The sequence below is a fragment of the Motacilla alba genome, chromosome 2, assembly GCF_015832195.1.
Source record: "Motacilla alba alba isolate MOTALB_02 chromosome 2, Motacilla_alba_V1.0_pri, whole genome shotgun sequence".
NCBI lineage: Eukaryota > Metazoa > Chordata > Aves > Passeriformes > Motacillidae > Motacilla > Motacilla alba.
Genome location: NC_052017.1, coordinates 16,456,587 through 16,473,597, shown reverse-complemented (window position 1 = coordinate 16,473,597; position 17,011 = coordinate 16,456,587). Strand labels below are relative to the sequence as shown.

The 17,011-nt window shown below is 40.4% G+C and overlaps 1 protein-coding gene across 1 annotated transcript in view; it reads left to right on the top strand.

Annotated features, from left to right (window-relative positions):
* The window catches only part of GAD2 (glutamate decarboxylase 2), a 40,826-nt gene extending 24,492 nt beyond the window's left edge, over positions 1–16,334 (top strand). Inside the window, exons 9-16 of the mRNA XM_038128148.1 lie at positions 1,803–1,857; positions 3,297–3,413; positions 4,528–4,592; positions 8,374–8,452; positions 10,116–10,265; positions 11,980–12,087; positions 13,035–13,124; positions 13,733–16,334. Of these exons, the coding sequence (XP_037984076.1) occupies positions 1,803–1,857; positions 3,297–3,413; positions 4,528–4,592; positions 8,374–8,452; positions 10,116–10,265; positions 11,980–12,087; positions 13,035–13,124; positions 13,733–13,906 (838 nt within the window). The 3' untranslated portion in view covers positions 13,907–16,334. The remainder of the gene's footprint in view (positions 1–1,802; positions 1,858–3,296; positions 3,414–4,527; positions 4,593–8,373; positions 8,453–10,115; positions 10,266–11,979; positions 12,088–13,034; positions 13,125–13,732) is intronic.
* Positions 16,335–17,011: the final 677 nt, after the last annotated feature.

The window sequence follows — 17,011 nt, the reverse complement described above, 5'->3', positions numbered from 1 at the left end:
TGGGCTGCTGTGGTTGAGAAGAGCCTCTGTGAAGATGTGGGCTTTTGGAAGGAGCATGTTGATATCTTTCTGATGTTTTCAGTACGACCAAGCATACTGCCCAGTGCCTCTTTCCCACTCTGACCCACACCTGCCAAGTTTGCCTTGTTTACCTGGTAAACCTTGACACTGCTCGGGTATTGCACTCTCCTGGCCATGAATTCCTACATCTTCTCAATGTGACATGGGGCTGGATAATTGCTTGCTTTGGTACAAAAAATTGGGCAGTGAAAGCGTCTGCCCAGTTCTGTCTGTGCTTCTATGCACAAGCTCACTAAATCAGAAAAACTGAAGATCAACATCTAAATTATGTTTTGAAGATGAACCCATGGACCTTCTTTGACATGTTTGTTTTTTTTTTTTTTATTCCTCTGATGATCCCAGGAACATTTTTTGAGCATTAGACTACCACTGCTTTTCTCTGATCATGTACATGTGTCTGGGGTAAGCTCACAAGGAGCTGAATACTCTTTAGGCCTTCCTTGCACTTCTGCAAGAAAAATTAGGGTTAACTTTTAGATTTTTAGAGCTTTTTATTTTTAGTTATTCTTTCCATATTTTATTGTTTTGAATATGCAGGAGAGAGTTCACAAAAAAAAAACCCAGCAGTACAAACCCATTTCTACTTAAATAAATACCATCTAACTGTAAGCTATGTGAGGAGGGAAACTTACAAAACCAGTAGTACCTTATTGCAGTAAATTCATAATTTTTAAAAAAGGACATGCATCCAAATGTCATGAAAACAGTTCAAGGGTTTATATGCAAAGGAAACTAAAACTAATGGGTTTATTAGTTTCCACCTCGTTTTCAGCTTTAATTAAGGGGTTTTTTTAATGGCGGCAGGAATGAGGGCCTAGTGAAAGAAAAAATCTGAAAAAGTCTTTAAAAAGTCTTTAAAAATTTATAGCAATCTAAATCTACAACATTCAAAGCTGGGGAAGACTTTATTTCTGTAACATGTGTTTGTATTGCTGGGATTCATACTGCCTCCTCTCTTATAGACCTGCTTGTATCTAAAGCAAAGAAAACCATAGCCCTAGTATTCAGTATCAGCACTGTTTCATGTTGCACCTAGCTAATTTACAGGATTTCCTAAACGAGCCTTCAAGCCTTACCTGACTGAATCTGAAGTAGATGGTTCATAGTGGAGGTGCTGCAAATACGGTCAGTGCAAAGAGCCTGACAGCACATTTAGCGAGTCTAGACTGGCAGCTTCTCCCTCCCTGCTTCCAGCAAATGCAAACATGTAATTCCCTAAACCGTGGGAAAGTCGCCCTGTTCATCCCTGGGAAGGGAGCCCAGAGACAGCTGCTGACAGCACCACTGAGCTGCACTGCTCAAGGCTGTGCAGCTCTCCCGGCATTTTCTGTGCCTGCTGAGAGAGGACCATGGGATTTGGCACCCACTGAACTTCTTGGGACACTGGGCTGAGCCTCTCCTTGGGAGACTGAGGCTTATTCCCAGGACTGTAACTTCAGACAGGACCAAGAGGCTCCAAGGAGCAGCATCAGTCTTTAATGGGGTGGTCACAAGATACTTTCTCTCAGTTACCATCACTATATTGATGCAAATGTATTGACTAAATAAGTAGGGTAAAAACTTAGAGTAATGGGCAGAGTCTTTCTGTGCTCTTCAATGCAGCAGAACTCTTGGGCAAAAAGGTCACTTTGCTCCTTCTTTGGGTTTCCTATTAAGTGAAGAAGTAACAGTAAAAGTTGATTTCATTATCAAGTTACTGATATAACTCTCTCTTGCTCCAGAGGGAAAATGATCCCATCAGACCTTGAAAGAAGAATTGTTGAAGCCAAACAAAAAGTAAGTTTACCAGCTTTCCTGCTTCCAAAGAAGAAAAAAAACTGAAGAATTAAAGAATGGCAAAGCCAGTTGTTTTTTTCCCTTGGTGAAACAACACAGGCTTGCCCATTAAGTTTTGATTTATTTCTTAGAAACGTAGCCTGCCAATTAATGAGGCAAGAGTTGCTGAGAAAATAGGTTTAGAACTACTTTATAATATCCATGAGCTATTTGGCTTTCTTTTTAATATGATGTTTTGCATAACACCTGCTCTTTTATATTATCAGCCTATGATGCAGCTTCTCAGCTGAATATTGTCAAAACCTGAGTCATCATTTTGGGGAATTAGTTTTATTCTAGTGCATTAAAAATACTTTTCATAGACTCACCAAATCATTGGGAGGCAAACTAAAATCCACATATCTCTAAAAATGCACACACTTTTGTATTTGTTCACTGAGAGAAGCTAGAATTAAAATACCAGATTAAAGTATGCAATGAACTCAGCCCTGTGCTTTCACATTTATATTCACTAGACACACAGCAGCCAAACTTGATTTATAACACAAATCTTCATTAAAAGCACATTTTTTTTCCAATAAAAGCAATACAGTAGATTAAAAAAATCAGGCAAAATGGTAATAGAGTGCCACTCAAACCTACCGCCTGTTGCAGAAGGAAGCTTGGACTTTTTTGATGGTTTGAACCCCAGTTCTGCAAAAAAAATAAAAAATGAAAAAAAAAGTTGCCACTCTTGACCTCCAAGTACTCCTTATAAAATCAACATAACCAAAAATGAAATTAAAATTAAACACTTATATAGTTTTTAACAGACCCAGTTCTCATAGTGCTGTGCTGTGAGGCACAGCATTTAGCAGAGGGAGTTCAAGAGATAGTCCCTGGCCTCTGTGGAGGCTGCTGCTTTTACCTGTGAAGAGCTGTGTCCCTGCTCTGCATTAGGGATGGGGCTGGAGGTGAGCCCCACACCTCCCCTGCCCCAGGAGACTCCCTCAGACACGATGTTCCGCTGACAAAACTGGGGCACCACCTGGCCAGACACTCACTGGAATAATTGCAGTGCAGCCCTGGGCACAGTCCTCCAGAAACGCTTCACTCTCTGCGGTGCCTGCTTGAGGTTCGTTTATGTGACATCCTGCAGTGCAGACTTCTTTGTTTCAGGCAGGTGGTGTGAAGCAGAGTTGTTCTGTTGAGCCCGTACCTGTCTCACGCATCCTAATAAATGAAGGATACTGGTTTGGAAGTTTGCTGCCACCTTAAGGTAGAAACTATAATATCGCTGGCATTTAACGTGGAGAAAACCAGAGTGACCGAGCAGGGGTGGCCTCTGGCAGACACCTGTGGGGTCACTGTGGGGGCAGCACAAGGGGAGCTGGGGCTGCCGCGGGATGAGGGGGCTGCAGCCCTCTGACCATGCATAACATCCCTCTGCTTTCTTGCAGGGATTTGTTCCTTTTCTGGTGAGTGCCACAGCTGGGACAACTGTGTATGGGGCGTTTGATCCTCTCATAGCTATTGCAGACATCTGCAAGAAATACAAAATCTGGATGCACGTGGATGTAAGTACCATCATACGTGGAGGGCTGGATTACAAGGTGTATTAATATTAATTTATTCATTTTGGAGAGTGTCATCTTGTACAAAACCCATTGTATTTAGTTCGTGTAATTAAGTCTAACATTCAGGCACTGACTTCCCACTCCTCTGAAAGGCTCAGGTCAGGGGGATATTTTAGGAGCTGTGACTGTAGTTGTACTTGTAGCAACTGGGACACTTAAGTTGACCTAGTTTGAGTGCTTTTGGTTTTCAGCTTTATCTTTAAATTCCATTAGTAAAGAAATACGTAAGAAGCATACAGAGTACTGGCTCAGCTTCTGCAACGGCTACAAAATAAATATATAAGGAAAAGGATACATTTGTCTGGAATAAAGTACTGCAAATTGCTGATCAGGTTAATGTAAGTGCTAGGGAAATTTATCAGATTGGCTTCTTAGCTTTATCCAGGCTCTTGCCAAGAAATCTTTCCAAAGGATCATCTTTCAGCCCTAGAATATCTTCTGTGTCATTTTTGCAAATCCTTTCTCCAAAAAGGTTTGGTAATTGACTTCCCATAGGTTTGGGAGTCTTGATTTTCAATTACTGTGTCAGCCAAAACCAGTCCATTCAAAGGAGGAATTTGTATTTACCTTAAATACGTCTCAGTCACATGAAATGCCTGCTTGTCCCAGATCTCTGTGAGGAAAGCAAATGAGTAGAGGGCAAGCAGCAGTGAGTCCAAAATATGATGAAAATCCCCCAGAGCAGCTGAGATCCCAGCCTGGTTTGTTATTATAACTTAGTGACTACAAGAGAAAAGGCAGCTGACCCAGGAGCAGATCTGCAAGTCATTAATTACAGCGTGGGGCAGCCCCGTGTGCCTGTGTCAGAGGAGGGGGTGAGTGAGGGGTTTGCAGATGATGAGGGTGGGAGCCTGGATTAGGGGCTATTACTGCTGCTTCCAAGCTACTGGAAGAAAATTGTTGTCACAGTTCATGCCTCAGGCCCCATCTGCCTGGTCATTTTGGAATGTGCCACATCAGTGAGATAAAAAGGGTCCCAAACTGATGGGAAGGCACAGATGTCATCACAGAGGAAAGCAGAGCTCTCATTAAGATGATGTGTCTTGCCTTCCAGGGAGCGTGGGGTGGTGGGCTCCTGATGTCGAGGAAACACAAATGGAAGTTAAATGGCGTTGAAAGGTATGGTTTATTAGAATCAATAAAAGACATTTATTAAATGCATTTTAACTTACTTGTGATTACCATAGCAATGCCTCTAAAAATCAAGGATCAATGTAATCTCTGAGATACAGTTGAGAGAAATCACATAAACTGTTCTTCCAGTTGAAGCAGCATTGCAGAGTGCCTTCATGACAGTTTGTTTTGAAATATAAACAGCAGACATTCCATGCTTGTTTCTCTCTTCTCCCACTCACAGGTCCAGAGTAGTTTCTGCAGCATTCTCTGATTCAGCACCCAACATGAATTAGCAATTTCATTTCTCTAAGAAATGAATCTTGTAGGTGTTGTACACTGAAGTATAAAACTTCAAGTATAAAATGTGGGTGCACCTGCAGTTAGGACAGATGTCCTGCTCTGTCACTTCTGGAGAGAATAGCCCTCTCCAGACTGTGTTATTGATGTCTTCAGTAAATCTGTGCCTGGATATATGTATAGATATATATATACACAGTTGTAGTCATGAGCTCATAAACATTGCAGATAATGCAGATGAACATAAGTGATGCTAGTCCAGGCTGGAAGGACTGAGCTTGAACTTAAAAACAGCTGGTTACTCAGAAACATTTAGTTAAGCCATGGAAATATTTTCTTTAGGATGTTGAGATTTATCTACATTCAAGGAAAGACACGAGCCATTCAGGATTTCTGTGAGCCACAAATGAGCGGAAGCTCAGAGAGTATTTAGAGAAATTTCAGAGGTGCTTGCCCTGTTTTGTATTCTTCCCAGTCATCTATTTAGTTCACTTTCTAGAGGCAGTATACTGGGCTGGATGGAGTCACTTGCATTTCTGTATTTACTGAAGCTCATAATTTTTGAGAGTAAAGCATTACTCCCTTCCTCCTTCTTTATCACTAAATCAAATTGCTGTGCCTTGCCAATTAAAATTACAAACAACTTCCTCTTTGTGATCCTGGAGATTAGGAGGAAACCTTGATGATTCAGTTCATTTCTCATACATCTCTCATGCAAAATTTGGAAAGCAGCCAATGATTCTATGATTTCATTTAGTTAAGACTGCCTACAGTACTCCAGACTTCTATATCATGCATTAAAAGGACAAATATCCAGCAAGCAAAAATCTACCTCATTGCCTTTGAGGGCAGAGTATGAAACAAAGGGTTTGCCTCTCAAATTGCTGTCCAGATTGTGCTGGAATGAGAAGTTCAGGTTAAATCTACTTTGGAGCATTTTCCACATAATAGCTTTAGATCCAGAATGCCACTGGATTTTATTAAGTGCTTTGATAAGTACCATCTCAATATGTTTGGCAGTGAATTAAGGAAATCTGGTATTTTGAATGCTGTTCCTCTCCTTGCTGGACACAGTGGCTCATTTCAGTTTGTCCAGACCTCAGTTATGGGAACCTTTAGAGCAGACCTTTTAAGGACCTTTCTGTTTTGTGGTAGATGATGGAGTCATCATAGGTCTGAGTAGAAGAGAACTGAAGCTGTTACTCATGTTTGATGGGAGAGGGAACATTTACTGCAGCACACTGTGCTCTGAGTACTCACATCCTTCTGGTAGCAGCCAGCCAGCCCAGCAGAAATACTCCTGTCGCAGGAGGACAGCTTGCAGGACTGTCCTTACCATGCCCTCCAGTCTCCCCGTGGCAGATTTCAAGGTGCTAGAAGGTGCCCTGAAGGAAGCACAAGCCCCAGTGTGTGGAGCAGAAAGGTCTGGCCAACATCAGGAATTCCAGCCTGGTGTCCCCTGTGCAGAGGCTCAGGCAGGGGGTCACAGCTACATGAGAAAAGCATGTGTGCAGTGAGTGAGTGCTCCCTTAGAGGGTCTGGGCATCCTTCCCAGAGCAGTGGCTGGTCAGTGATTGCATCAGTCTGTATTTAGTGATGGCTCAGGACCAAATTCTGCCAGTCATGAATCTCTCCTGTCCATTGGAAATCTGTAAAGGAAAATTTTTTTTTCTATCTTTGACCCATAGCCAAAAAATCACATAGGTTCTTGGTGTTCAGTTATTTGGGCAAACATGAGATGCTTTTGGAAAACATGTGTGGATTCCTGTAGAATGTTTTATTTCCCTGTTTGTCTTGGTCAGCAATTTCTTCAAACACATACTGATGACAGAAGCCCAAAATAACTGATAACAAAGGAAAAATGGTGGATTTTTATTTTACATAACTAATTATTTTTCTGTGTGCAGTTGGTATGTAATTAGGTAAATAAGTGACGATAGGGTAGATTAAATGTTTTAGACAGATCATTCCCATCTGGCTATTGTCAGTAAGTAACCCTTTTGCTTGAGAGAATGCATACCACTATTGTTACTTAGAGGTCACTTAAAGAATTTCCATCTGATTTTGCATAGGCACAAATAAAATTTAAAAGTATCACATCAAGAGAAATTCATAGACCTGAGTGAATGTTCAGAACGATTAGCTTTGGTGTTGTAATCAGATGACTGACTGAGCTGATTAAAAGTTGCCAAATACTCAAAAAGCCAAGCCAAGTGGCAAGATGTTGCCTGTGGAAGACTGTTCCCTACAGATTTTGCATCAGGCACTTACATAGTCCCATTTAAATAGCAAAGAAGAAAGCACAGAAGTACTGCCTGATGTCCATGTGAATTTTGAAGGCGCTTGCTTTGGAGGAGTGGAAGCAATTTGGCACAAGGTACATAAACCTGTAGTACTGTCTCCAAGTCCTACAAAGGAAAACACTGCTAGATTCTAATCTGCTCACCTCTGTTCCCATCAGTGTTACCTGCAAGTGTGTCCTGGGTCCTTTAAGTATTCCCATGCCTCAGTTGACTGATTTATACCATCAAAATACAAATCACTTGCAGTAGATAAAATCACATGCACTATGTGTCCTTGACAGCTTGCCAAATAGGATGCAAATATATACATTTATCAGCTAACTCACTATATGTAACAATAGTAATTATAAAATAGCCAGTTGAGCATAACACAAAATTAAAACAACTGGACAATCTTCCATTCAGCCCTCACCACAGTCCCAAATGTCTCTTCTCTAGAAGAGAAGATTGCATTGTGTCAGCTCTCTGCTTGTTCCCAAACCCTCGGCTGACAGCAGTTTTTCCAACGTGTGTCCTGAAGGGAGGCAGAATCTGACCCTTTTCTGGCAAGATGGGTCAGTTCCATGCTTATTACTGTAGTTGTGTGAATTGCTGTAGCCAAGCAAAAATTAGGGAGCTACGAAAATTTGCTGTCATCAGAGCAACAAGAAAAATTACTTTGGGCCAGCTTTTCCAGGTTACTCAGAGACTTAGTGATACCCAGATGTATTTCAAGGATTTTTTTTAAATGCTTGTGTGAGCTAGTTACTAAAATCTTGCTGAAACTGGAATCAGAGGGAGGGAGATCTGCTCAGTTGCCAGCTTCTTATCTGTGTCTTTAATTGACTGTGCAATTTTAGAAAGTTCAGCAGTCAAGTGTGTGTTTTTAGGAAGTTTGCCCTATGTTTGTAAAGTATAGATGACTCCCCAGAAAGTTTAATGCTGATTAAATTTAGTGGATAGAGCAATTATCCTGTGGTAATTTGCCAGGATTTTCATCCAAAAGCCAACTGGAGTGGATTAGGTCCCCTGTGAAGGCATTGCTTTCCTAATATTAGCCATGATTATTTTCAGCTTTGGTTGCTCAGAAAAAGGAAAAAAGTGACTATTGCTACATGTTCAGTTTTATTCTAATTATTTCTAAATGCCTCTGGAGTTTTGTCACACAGTACAACGTCTGAGTTTCACGTGGTTTTCTGTCCCAGGGCTAACTCAGTAACCTGGAACCCTCACAAGATGATGGGCGTCCCACTGCAGTGTTCAGCCCTGCTAGTAAGAGAAGAGGTATGTCACAATATACGTGCTTCTCTGCTTCTTTCTGGCATTTTACTTCTGAAAATCCTGGATATTTTCTTCATAACTGTGCCATAGCTAATACTTGCTAATATGATGAGGATTAAAACAGGAACTGAGAAAAGACCTCTGTGTACATGCTTCAGCCGTGACTGCAGAAGGAATTAAAGCAGATATCTAGCAAAAATGAGGCAATCAATGGCAATATCTGTACAGAGTTTTGTGACTTTCCATTCTAAATATCCATGGTTAAGTTGTGGCTGCATGACTGTGTAACCCCACTAGCTGCTGTGTAGCATAAGATGTAACTGCAGGCAAACTCTCGTCCTCTTGGGGTGAAAGTTGTGGTTTACATGCAGCACAACATTTGGTCCAGAATCGAGGTGTCATTACACTTTCTAGACTTTTATGATATTCCTACCCTGCTTTGATCTATATATCCACTTCGGGGCGCATGAAGTAAAAATGGAACACTAAGTGCACTTGGAATAAAAAGTAAATGTTTCATTTAGTGCTAGAATTTGAATTACCCTTCAAGCCTGTAATTTTCATATAACCATCACTGACTGGGACAGCTGCCGTACAGCCACCACTTAATAGACCAGCTATCAAAAAGCTGGTTGCTGTTTTGCTAACAGCTGTACAACAGATTGTATACAAAATGATTGCACTTAGGAAGAGAGAAACTGGCTTTTATTTGCCCTCTGGGTCAGTTCCCCAAGACCATCCCTGACTTATAGTGCGAACAGATGGTTCAGATTAGGAGAAAGTCAATTCTTTTTCCTCCTCTCATTTTGCTATCTCAGTTTTGAATTACACATAAAGATTAAATTTGATGATAAACAGCCATGTTATGATTCTTCTTGGACTGGAAATTGCCATTTTAGGCAACAGCCCTAAGGTATACCATAAACTTGGTTGAGAACTTAACTAGAGCCAGAATGGGGCTCTCTGCATTCTACTTAAAAAGCTAAAAATGAAACCTCATGCTTTCATGAGCCAGGTTTCCTCACCTTGTTGGCTTCTATCCCTCCCACAATGTTACCTCTTAGAATGGTATGTTGCAGCCCAGAAATATGTCTACCTGGGTTTTTAAAGGCCATATGCTCTTCTGTCTGTTCAAAGCTTTCTATGCCGCTTAAGCATCCAATCTACAGCTGAGGGCTTTGCAGAAAAGAACTGTTCCTACAAAAAAAGAAAACAATAAAATCGGAACTTTAGAGACCAAAGCAATTGAAAAGTGCTGTGATATTCTTTAGATTAGTCACCAGTTGTCTTGGTCTGACTCAGAAATGAAGCCTTCAAAGGAAAGGAGGAAAAAGAACCAGGACAAAAGAATAAAAGGCAAGATCCAAAAATTAAGTTAAGCATAAGAACGCTAGAAAGCACAATGTCCAGCTTTTTTAAAGAATTATTTGGATCTGAGAGTGGATTACACATTGCTGGATCAGGTACCAAGGTATCTTGGGCACTGATAGGGATTAATCCATTGAGCAGCTAAGACTGGTTTTGTGGGGTTTTTTGATCTTCCTTTTGCACTTGGACATATATTCGACTGAATTTGTGTGTTTGTAATCTTTCACCCAAAGCAATCCTCAAAGCAGTGGTCAAATCTGTGCTGACATCCCTGTGCTTGTGTCTTTGTGTCTGTAAGGGTTTGATGCAGAGTTGCAACCAAATGCATGCTTCCTACCTCTTTCAACAAGACAAGCACTACGACCTGTCCTACGACACAGGAGACAAGGCTTTGCAGTGTGGACGGCATGTTGATGTCTTCAAGCTATGGCTGATGTGGAGGGCAAAGGTAGGACTGCCTGCTACACATTTGTTTGTATTAAAATAATGCACACCAGGTACACTTGAGGGGTTTTTTCCTGTGATCATAATTTTAGAAAATACCTGACCTGAATTTCACATATATAACATGAAAGAAAGAACATTATTATTTTCTGGGGATTATATACTTTTAAGGACGGAGCTTCAAAGCAGCACACATGATTTTGAAACTTGAACTGTATGGCTTTGCATAGCATTTGCCTTGTGTAACTGGAAGAGTCTAACAGCATAAATCATATACCTAGGAATGTTGTTACAAAGATTTCTGGAAATAAAAAGATGTTTTAATTATATTCAGAAATTATACATGGCAAATCAAGACTGGAATACCTAGGCAATACCTAATTGCATGCAGTAGATATGAAGTAATCTTTTGAAGTAGAGGAAAACTTCACTGGGAAATCTGTAAACATTAGCTCTAGTGATTACTTTATCTATATTGCTAAATAAGTTCTTGTGTGTGTTTATTTAATCTATTATGTCAGGTTGCCTAAGATTGGTTCAGAGGAGATGACATCACTGTTTTCATTTCCAGAAAGCCTTAAAAATTCTCATGTGCTTCACTGAACCTCTGAGGAGATGTGGGAGTCTGTGAAGGAGGATGCAATAGCTGTAGTGCTAACTGGGGTCTGCAGAGTGGCAGGCGATTTTAGCCACATGTCTCTTTTACTGCAAGCCTTTCTCTCAGGGCTACCTCTACTCTGTTTTGAAATCTTTATACACAAAGGGATAATGACATGGGCTTTTTAAATCACTGCCAGAACAGATTTAGCAGGGACATGCATCCATTACTCAGAGACATTTCTCCTAAAACCCATTCTTTCACTATGCCTTGTACTGCTTTTTCTCTTCTCACACTCTGCTTGTAATATTAACATTACAAAATAGGGTGTGTGTTTCTTAGAGTTTATCTATTCCAGCTGTTTATTCCCCTTCTTCCATCTTGAAGCTGCATCCTTTGTTTGAGGCATCACAGTTGGTGATTGCAGGAACAATTATGATGTCACAGAGAGGATTATGACTTCTGCCAGGGAAGAAGAATCAGGCTTTTCTGCAGGTCTTAAAAACACAGCTTCAGACTGAATGAGTTTGTATGGTATCTCTTAGAAAAGAAGAGAGAACACTACAGAGGCAGGGTAGTATCTAAACTAAGTGTGCATTTCCACAGGCATTAGACTGGGATCTAAAAGTGTATCTACCCATTCGGTGCTTAACTATAAAAGAAAAAAAAATAATTCTTGGAAAGTCCCCAGCATATCATTCGTGGAAGATGAAAATCCACTATCCTGAAAATAGTGGGAGACTCCCCATGTCTGAAACTCAACCCCCTTTTTGCCAGTCCGAGCTGTCCAAAATCACCCTCAGCCTCTCTGCAAAATCTGCCAGAGGCACCCTTTGAGGTGCTATTCAGGTTCTCAGCAAAATATTCCTGAGAACCAAGCAAGTACCTGATGGCTCTTTTGCAGAGTTGGCTATAAGGGGTGTCAGTGGCAAGAGCTGGAGACAAATGAGCTCTGCTTATCCAAGTGCCCTTCATCACACAGGATCAGATCCTGGATCTCACAGGGACTTGTGAGAGGTGACTTCTGCTGATCTGTTGGCAAGTATTGCATGGCCCTTTCTCCCTTTTAATTCACAGAACAGATCTTTACATAACTTCTTTTCTTAATCTCTCTGTAAAGGGAACCACAGGATTTGAAGCACAGATTGATAAGTGTTTGGAACTTGCTGAATACCTATACAATAAAATAAAGAACAGAGAAGGGTATGAAATGGTGTTTGATGGAAAGGTATGTAGTGCAACTTCTTTTTCTCAGTTGGTCAACAGTGTTTGTTTCCAGTTACCTATTGGGATGCTACCAGCAGGTCAAATCAAACAGCATGAGACAGAAAGCAGGGACTCTTGTAACAAAATCTCTTATTGTGCCAGTTCCTCTCTTCCTCATGGAATGCAGGGACAAGGGAGATGAGGCAGCTGTGCATAAGTGTTGTGTTTGCTCCATTTAACTCTGCTGAAACAAAACACTGGTATCTCAGCCTAACACAACACAATGAGAACAAGCTCTTATGTTGTAAAAGCAAGTTGCAGTTTGCTAATAGCAGGGTCTGTTAGGAGTGGGTGTACAGTACCCCACAAAATGCACAAAAAATGCAAAAAATGTCAGCTAGTTCTTACTTTATGCCTTTCTGCTTAGCGGTCCCATAGATGTTAAATGAGCTAAGATGCTGTGGTGCATGCCTATTAATACAGCAGCTAGCTGAATCAAATGGAGAAGTAATAAATTCATTACCTGCAAGAAAATCTTAGACTGTCTTATGCAACACCTGTGGCTCCTATTTACAGAATCTGATTCTGTATTATTCTGTCATGTAATAAAAGTAAATGACACGGTCCTCACCTCTAAATTATCTGTAATAGACTCTTGCCTTAGCCACACGATCCCTTCAGCCCCTGGAGGGGACAGGAGCTGCAAAATCCAGATGCCTTCCAGAAAGGCGTAAATATATTTGCCCAGCTGGATGATGTGTTTCTGCATCTGACACCCTGGGAATAAATTGCTTACAATTATCTTTTCTGCATTAGTAACGATGATGACTCTCAGTGGACCACAGTAATGAAAACCATTGACTGCTGTCACAAGATGATGTATGAGAGGGAGGGAAGGCATGAACTTAATTTCAATTGAGATATTATGAGCATTTCTTACAACGTAAACCATTATTATTCTGTGCTTAGCCTCAGCACACCAATGTCTGCTTCTGGTACATCCCTCCCAGCTTGCGTGGAATGGAGGACAGTGAAGAGAGAACGAGCCGCCTGATGAAGGTGAGCAGTGAAACCCTTGCGGGCAGGCAAGCCCCAGAATGATCTCCCAGGGCACAGGGCAAGGCAGGTTCTGGCAAATGACAGCTCCATGGTCATTTTACTGCAGGCCAGAATGGTCCCCAGGTGTGGTGTTCCCTGGCTTTGCCCCATGTCCAGAGCCGTATTTGCTCTGTGTTTATGTACCGGAGGTACTGTGAACTGCAGTCACTAAACACAGCAAAAGCTCAGCAGTACTACAGCACCCCGGCATGTGAAACCAATTGTAGCCATGTTGTGAACAGTACAAAAAACAGCTACTGTGTCCCTGTCAGCAATATCGAGGGAGTAGAAGAGGGAAATCGCCCCAGTCATTTAAAGAGCGCAACAAAGAAACAGGATAAATTGAATGCCTTTTCAGTGTGACATTTATTCCTTACTGGAGGTTAATGTTTTTATTAATATTGGATGTAATTTCATTTCCACTGCTTGTAGCTCTCCACCCTCTATTAAAAAAAGGAAGTATACTATGTTTTAATAACAATGAGGGTGATGACAATGATGAAAATAATGATAATAATGACAATAATAATAGTCATCATCATTGTCCCCTACTTTCTGTTGCTCTGTAGGTGGCACCAGTGATAAAAGCCAGGATGATGGAGTATGGCACAACCATGGTGAGCTATCAGCCCCTGGGAGACAAAGTGAACTTCTTCCGGATGGTCATCTCCAACCCTGCGGCCACTCACCAAGACATTGATTTCCTGATTGATGAAATAGAACGCCTGGGACAAGATTTATAATAACTGGGTGTGAAAGCCTGTTCCTGGACCTCTAAGTAGACAATTAAGTTGTCACAAACTGTGCGAATGTATTTGTAGTTTGTTCCAAAGTAAATCTATTTCTATATTGTGGCGTTGGAGTAGAGTACAGTTTAAAATCAAGAAACATGGCTCCTTTAAAGTCCTTTCCTGAGTTTTAGAATGCCTCCTTAATAATTGGCAGCACAAAAAAGCTTCATTGAAACAAATAAGGAAGACCAGAAGATACTTAAAATTTTACCCCAAATTTTAACACAGTAATTACTTCAAATTAACAGCAATCAGACTGAATGATGTAAAAGTTGCCCAAAATTATGACAAAATCAGATTGGGGGAAGTGGGAGGGGGTGGTGAGATGCAGAATATACATGCTGTGTGTTTAAAAGTGAAAGGATTTTTCCTTTTTCGTAGTATTAGAATTTCTAATTTACCTATAGCAACATTTCAAATGTATTTAAATAAGTATAGTTTTACAAAAGGAAATATATATATATATATAAAAAATCCTATTTTGTAAACTATATATTTTTATTTTATATGGGTTATAAAACTGCAAGTACAGAAGCTGAAAATTAACTGGGATTCTTTTTCTTTTGATGGAGGTGCCTCAAATATTTATTACTGCTTATTTTAAAAGACAAGCCCACGTAATACATTCTCTCTCCATGTCATAAGGATTGTACATCTCCAGGGTTGGTTACTGAAAAACCTCAAGAGGACTGCAGCTCTTACAACCACTTAATAAGATCAATTACAGTACAACAATAGGATGCTATTATTCCTAATTATGTTTCCCACGTGGCCTAAGCAGACGCACAATCAATATACAGTGCTAACCAAGACTGAAATAAGGTTGTATTTGGATGGTTTCTGTGTTCGGTGTTTAAAAAGCCTATTGAAAAAAAAAATATCATGTCTGAGTAAATTCTTATCTCAAAACTATTTCTGCTGTGAGCAGTCCCAAACTACATTGAAAACCTCACAGCTACATTAAGAAGGTGAAGACTTCTTACAGATGTACAGGTCTGCAAGACAAGGCCTAAATTAAATGTGACTGTAATCTGAGTGACAGGCATGGGGTCTCAGTACAGACTGGTTTGTCAAAGAATTTTCACAGTGCTGAACTCCATCCTTGTCTACAGTGAAGTCAAGATATGGCTACATCTGCCAAAGAACAGCCCCTACAGAGCCGCAAAACCTCTTTAGAAACCATGGGCACAGCTCTCGCAGAAATTATTTGCTGCATCATTCCTTAGCTTTAGAGGTGTCTCTGGCATGGAAACTTAAATTTATCCTTTCTCCCCCCAACATCTGGAAGTGTTGGTAAGAGTTCTGCAGCTTAAATCTGTCTACTTATAACCCTACTAAAGCTTTGGTTTTAACTTTGTCTAAATGGCCTACTTGTGCTTGTAAAGCAATATGGTTTTGCTGTCTCTAAAATACTTGAAGACAAAAAAAGAAGTGCAATGTGGGTTTAATTTAATCTAAAATAGATAAATGGAGTATTGATTCATTGTAACATGAGGACATGAAGTAAGAGAACATAAATATTGTCTGTAATTGTGTTGCCTTTATTATATTGATAGTACTGTTTTGTCACCTCAGATTGAGGCTGTGCACTTTAGATTTAAACTGTACAATGTTGCAAATCAACATGTGTTGCTGTATAAGCTTGTACAATATATTATTGATATGTCATTATTTGTGTGGTAGTGGTATTGACTCTTGATATTGTAAGAACTGCATTCACGCCTGTCCCTCTACTGTATCTTCGCTTGGTGTTAACCTCTCCTCTCAGCTTCTGGGCACGCCCCATCCTCACTTCAGAGGACTTCCATTGCCACCTGCATTGTGTTTCAAGCCAAGCTGTAGAGGAGATACCAATTCTATCAGGAAGGCCTCAATGTGACCTCTGCTAAACGTGTCAAAATCGGCAGAAATCACTGAAATACTGAGTAGAGCAGCAAATTATATTCTTTTTTCTTGCTGGAAAAAAAGGCAAGCAAAGAACTTATAAAGTGAAAATAGGACAGGGACAATGACAAAGGTGATCAGTAGCCCGATTACATCTTGCATGTGCAATTACGTTTTAAAGTGCTAAGTGCAAATACAGCGTATTTATTAGATGTATGTGCCAATCCAAGATTTACATTTGGTGTTCCAGGAGAACCAGCATTTTTTTTTTTTTACACATTACTGTACTTATTGCAGCCAGGAAGGAGCGGCATAGCAATCTATTCTTGTGTTTGACCAAAGTATCTTATCTGTGGTGTTGATCTAAATCCAAATAAAAGTGTAACATGTGACTCTGGGTCTTTTCATTAGCAGCACTGATGAGCACTCTAAGCGTCTATCACTTGTGCCATTTCGGAGCAAGGCCCCAATAAAGAGAATGTTTAATTGGAACTCCTTATGTCTCCTGCTGGATTTTTTCATTACAAGATGCATTCTGTTCACTACAGTAACATAAAAATACCAACTTCACCACCAGACCTTTTCTGAGTTGGTACTCCAGACCTTTTTTTGGAGGGAATACTCAGCACCAGCATACAAAGGTAAATCTGCCCTCTGGTATTCCTGCACCTTATCTTTACAAGATGGATTTAGTTGCTCTCTTTCTCCTCAGACAGTCTCATTTTTTTTTAATGCTCTGTTTTTGTCATTTTATTTCACAATCTGGGGATATTTCACTTATCCCCAAATTAACCACAGACAAAAATCAGCCTTCAGGACAGCAGTGAAAGCAGTCAAGGCACTTGCCAGGACAGCACAGACTATACAATGGCAACAATTTAAAATGGCTATGAAGTTAAAAAGACAAAACAACCAATACAAAAACTTAAGATTTTAATCTTTATGTTTTTCCTTGCCCAAGGCTACCTCCCTTCAAAATCTGCCACCAATCTGCTCTATTTCTCTTCCACCCTCTGCCATGCTGCCAGTGCAATACCAGCAGCAAAGAAATTAAACTATGCTGTTAAAGCCACAACAGTCTGGAAGCTCATGCCTGAAATGGGATTTTTTCCTATAATTTCTTTAAGTCTCTAGCAGAATTTAAGATTAACACCTGTTCTGAATAGTTGCACA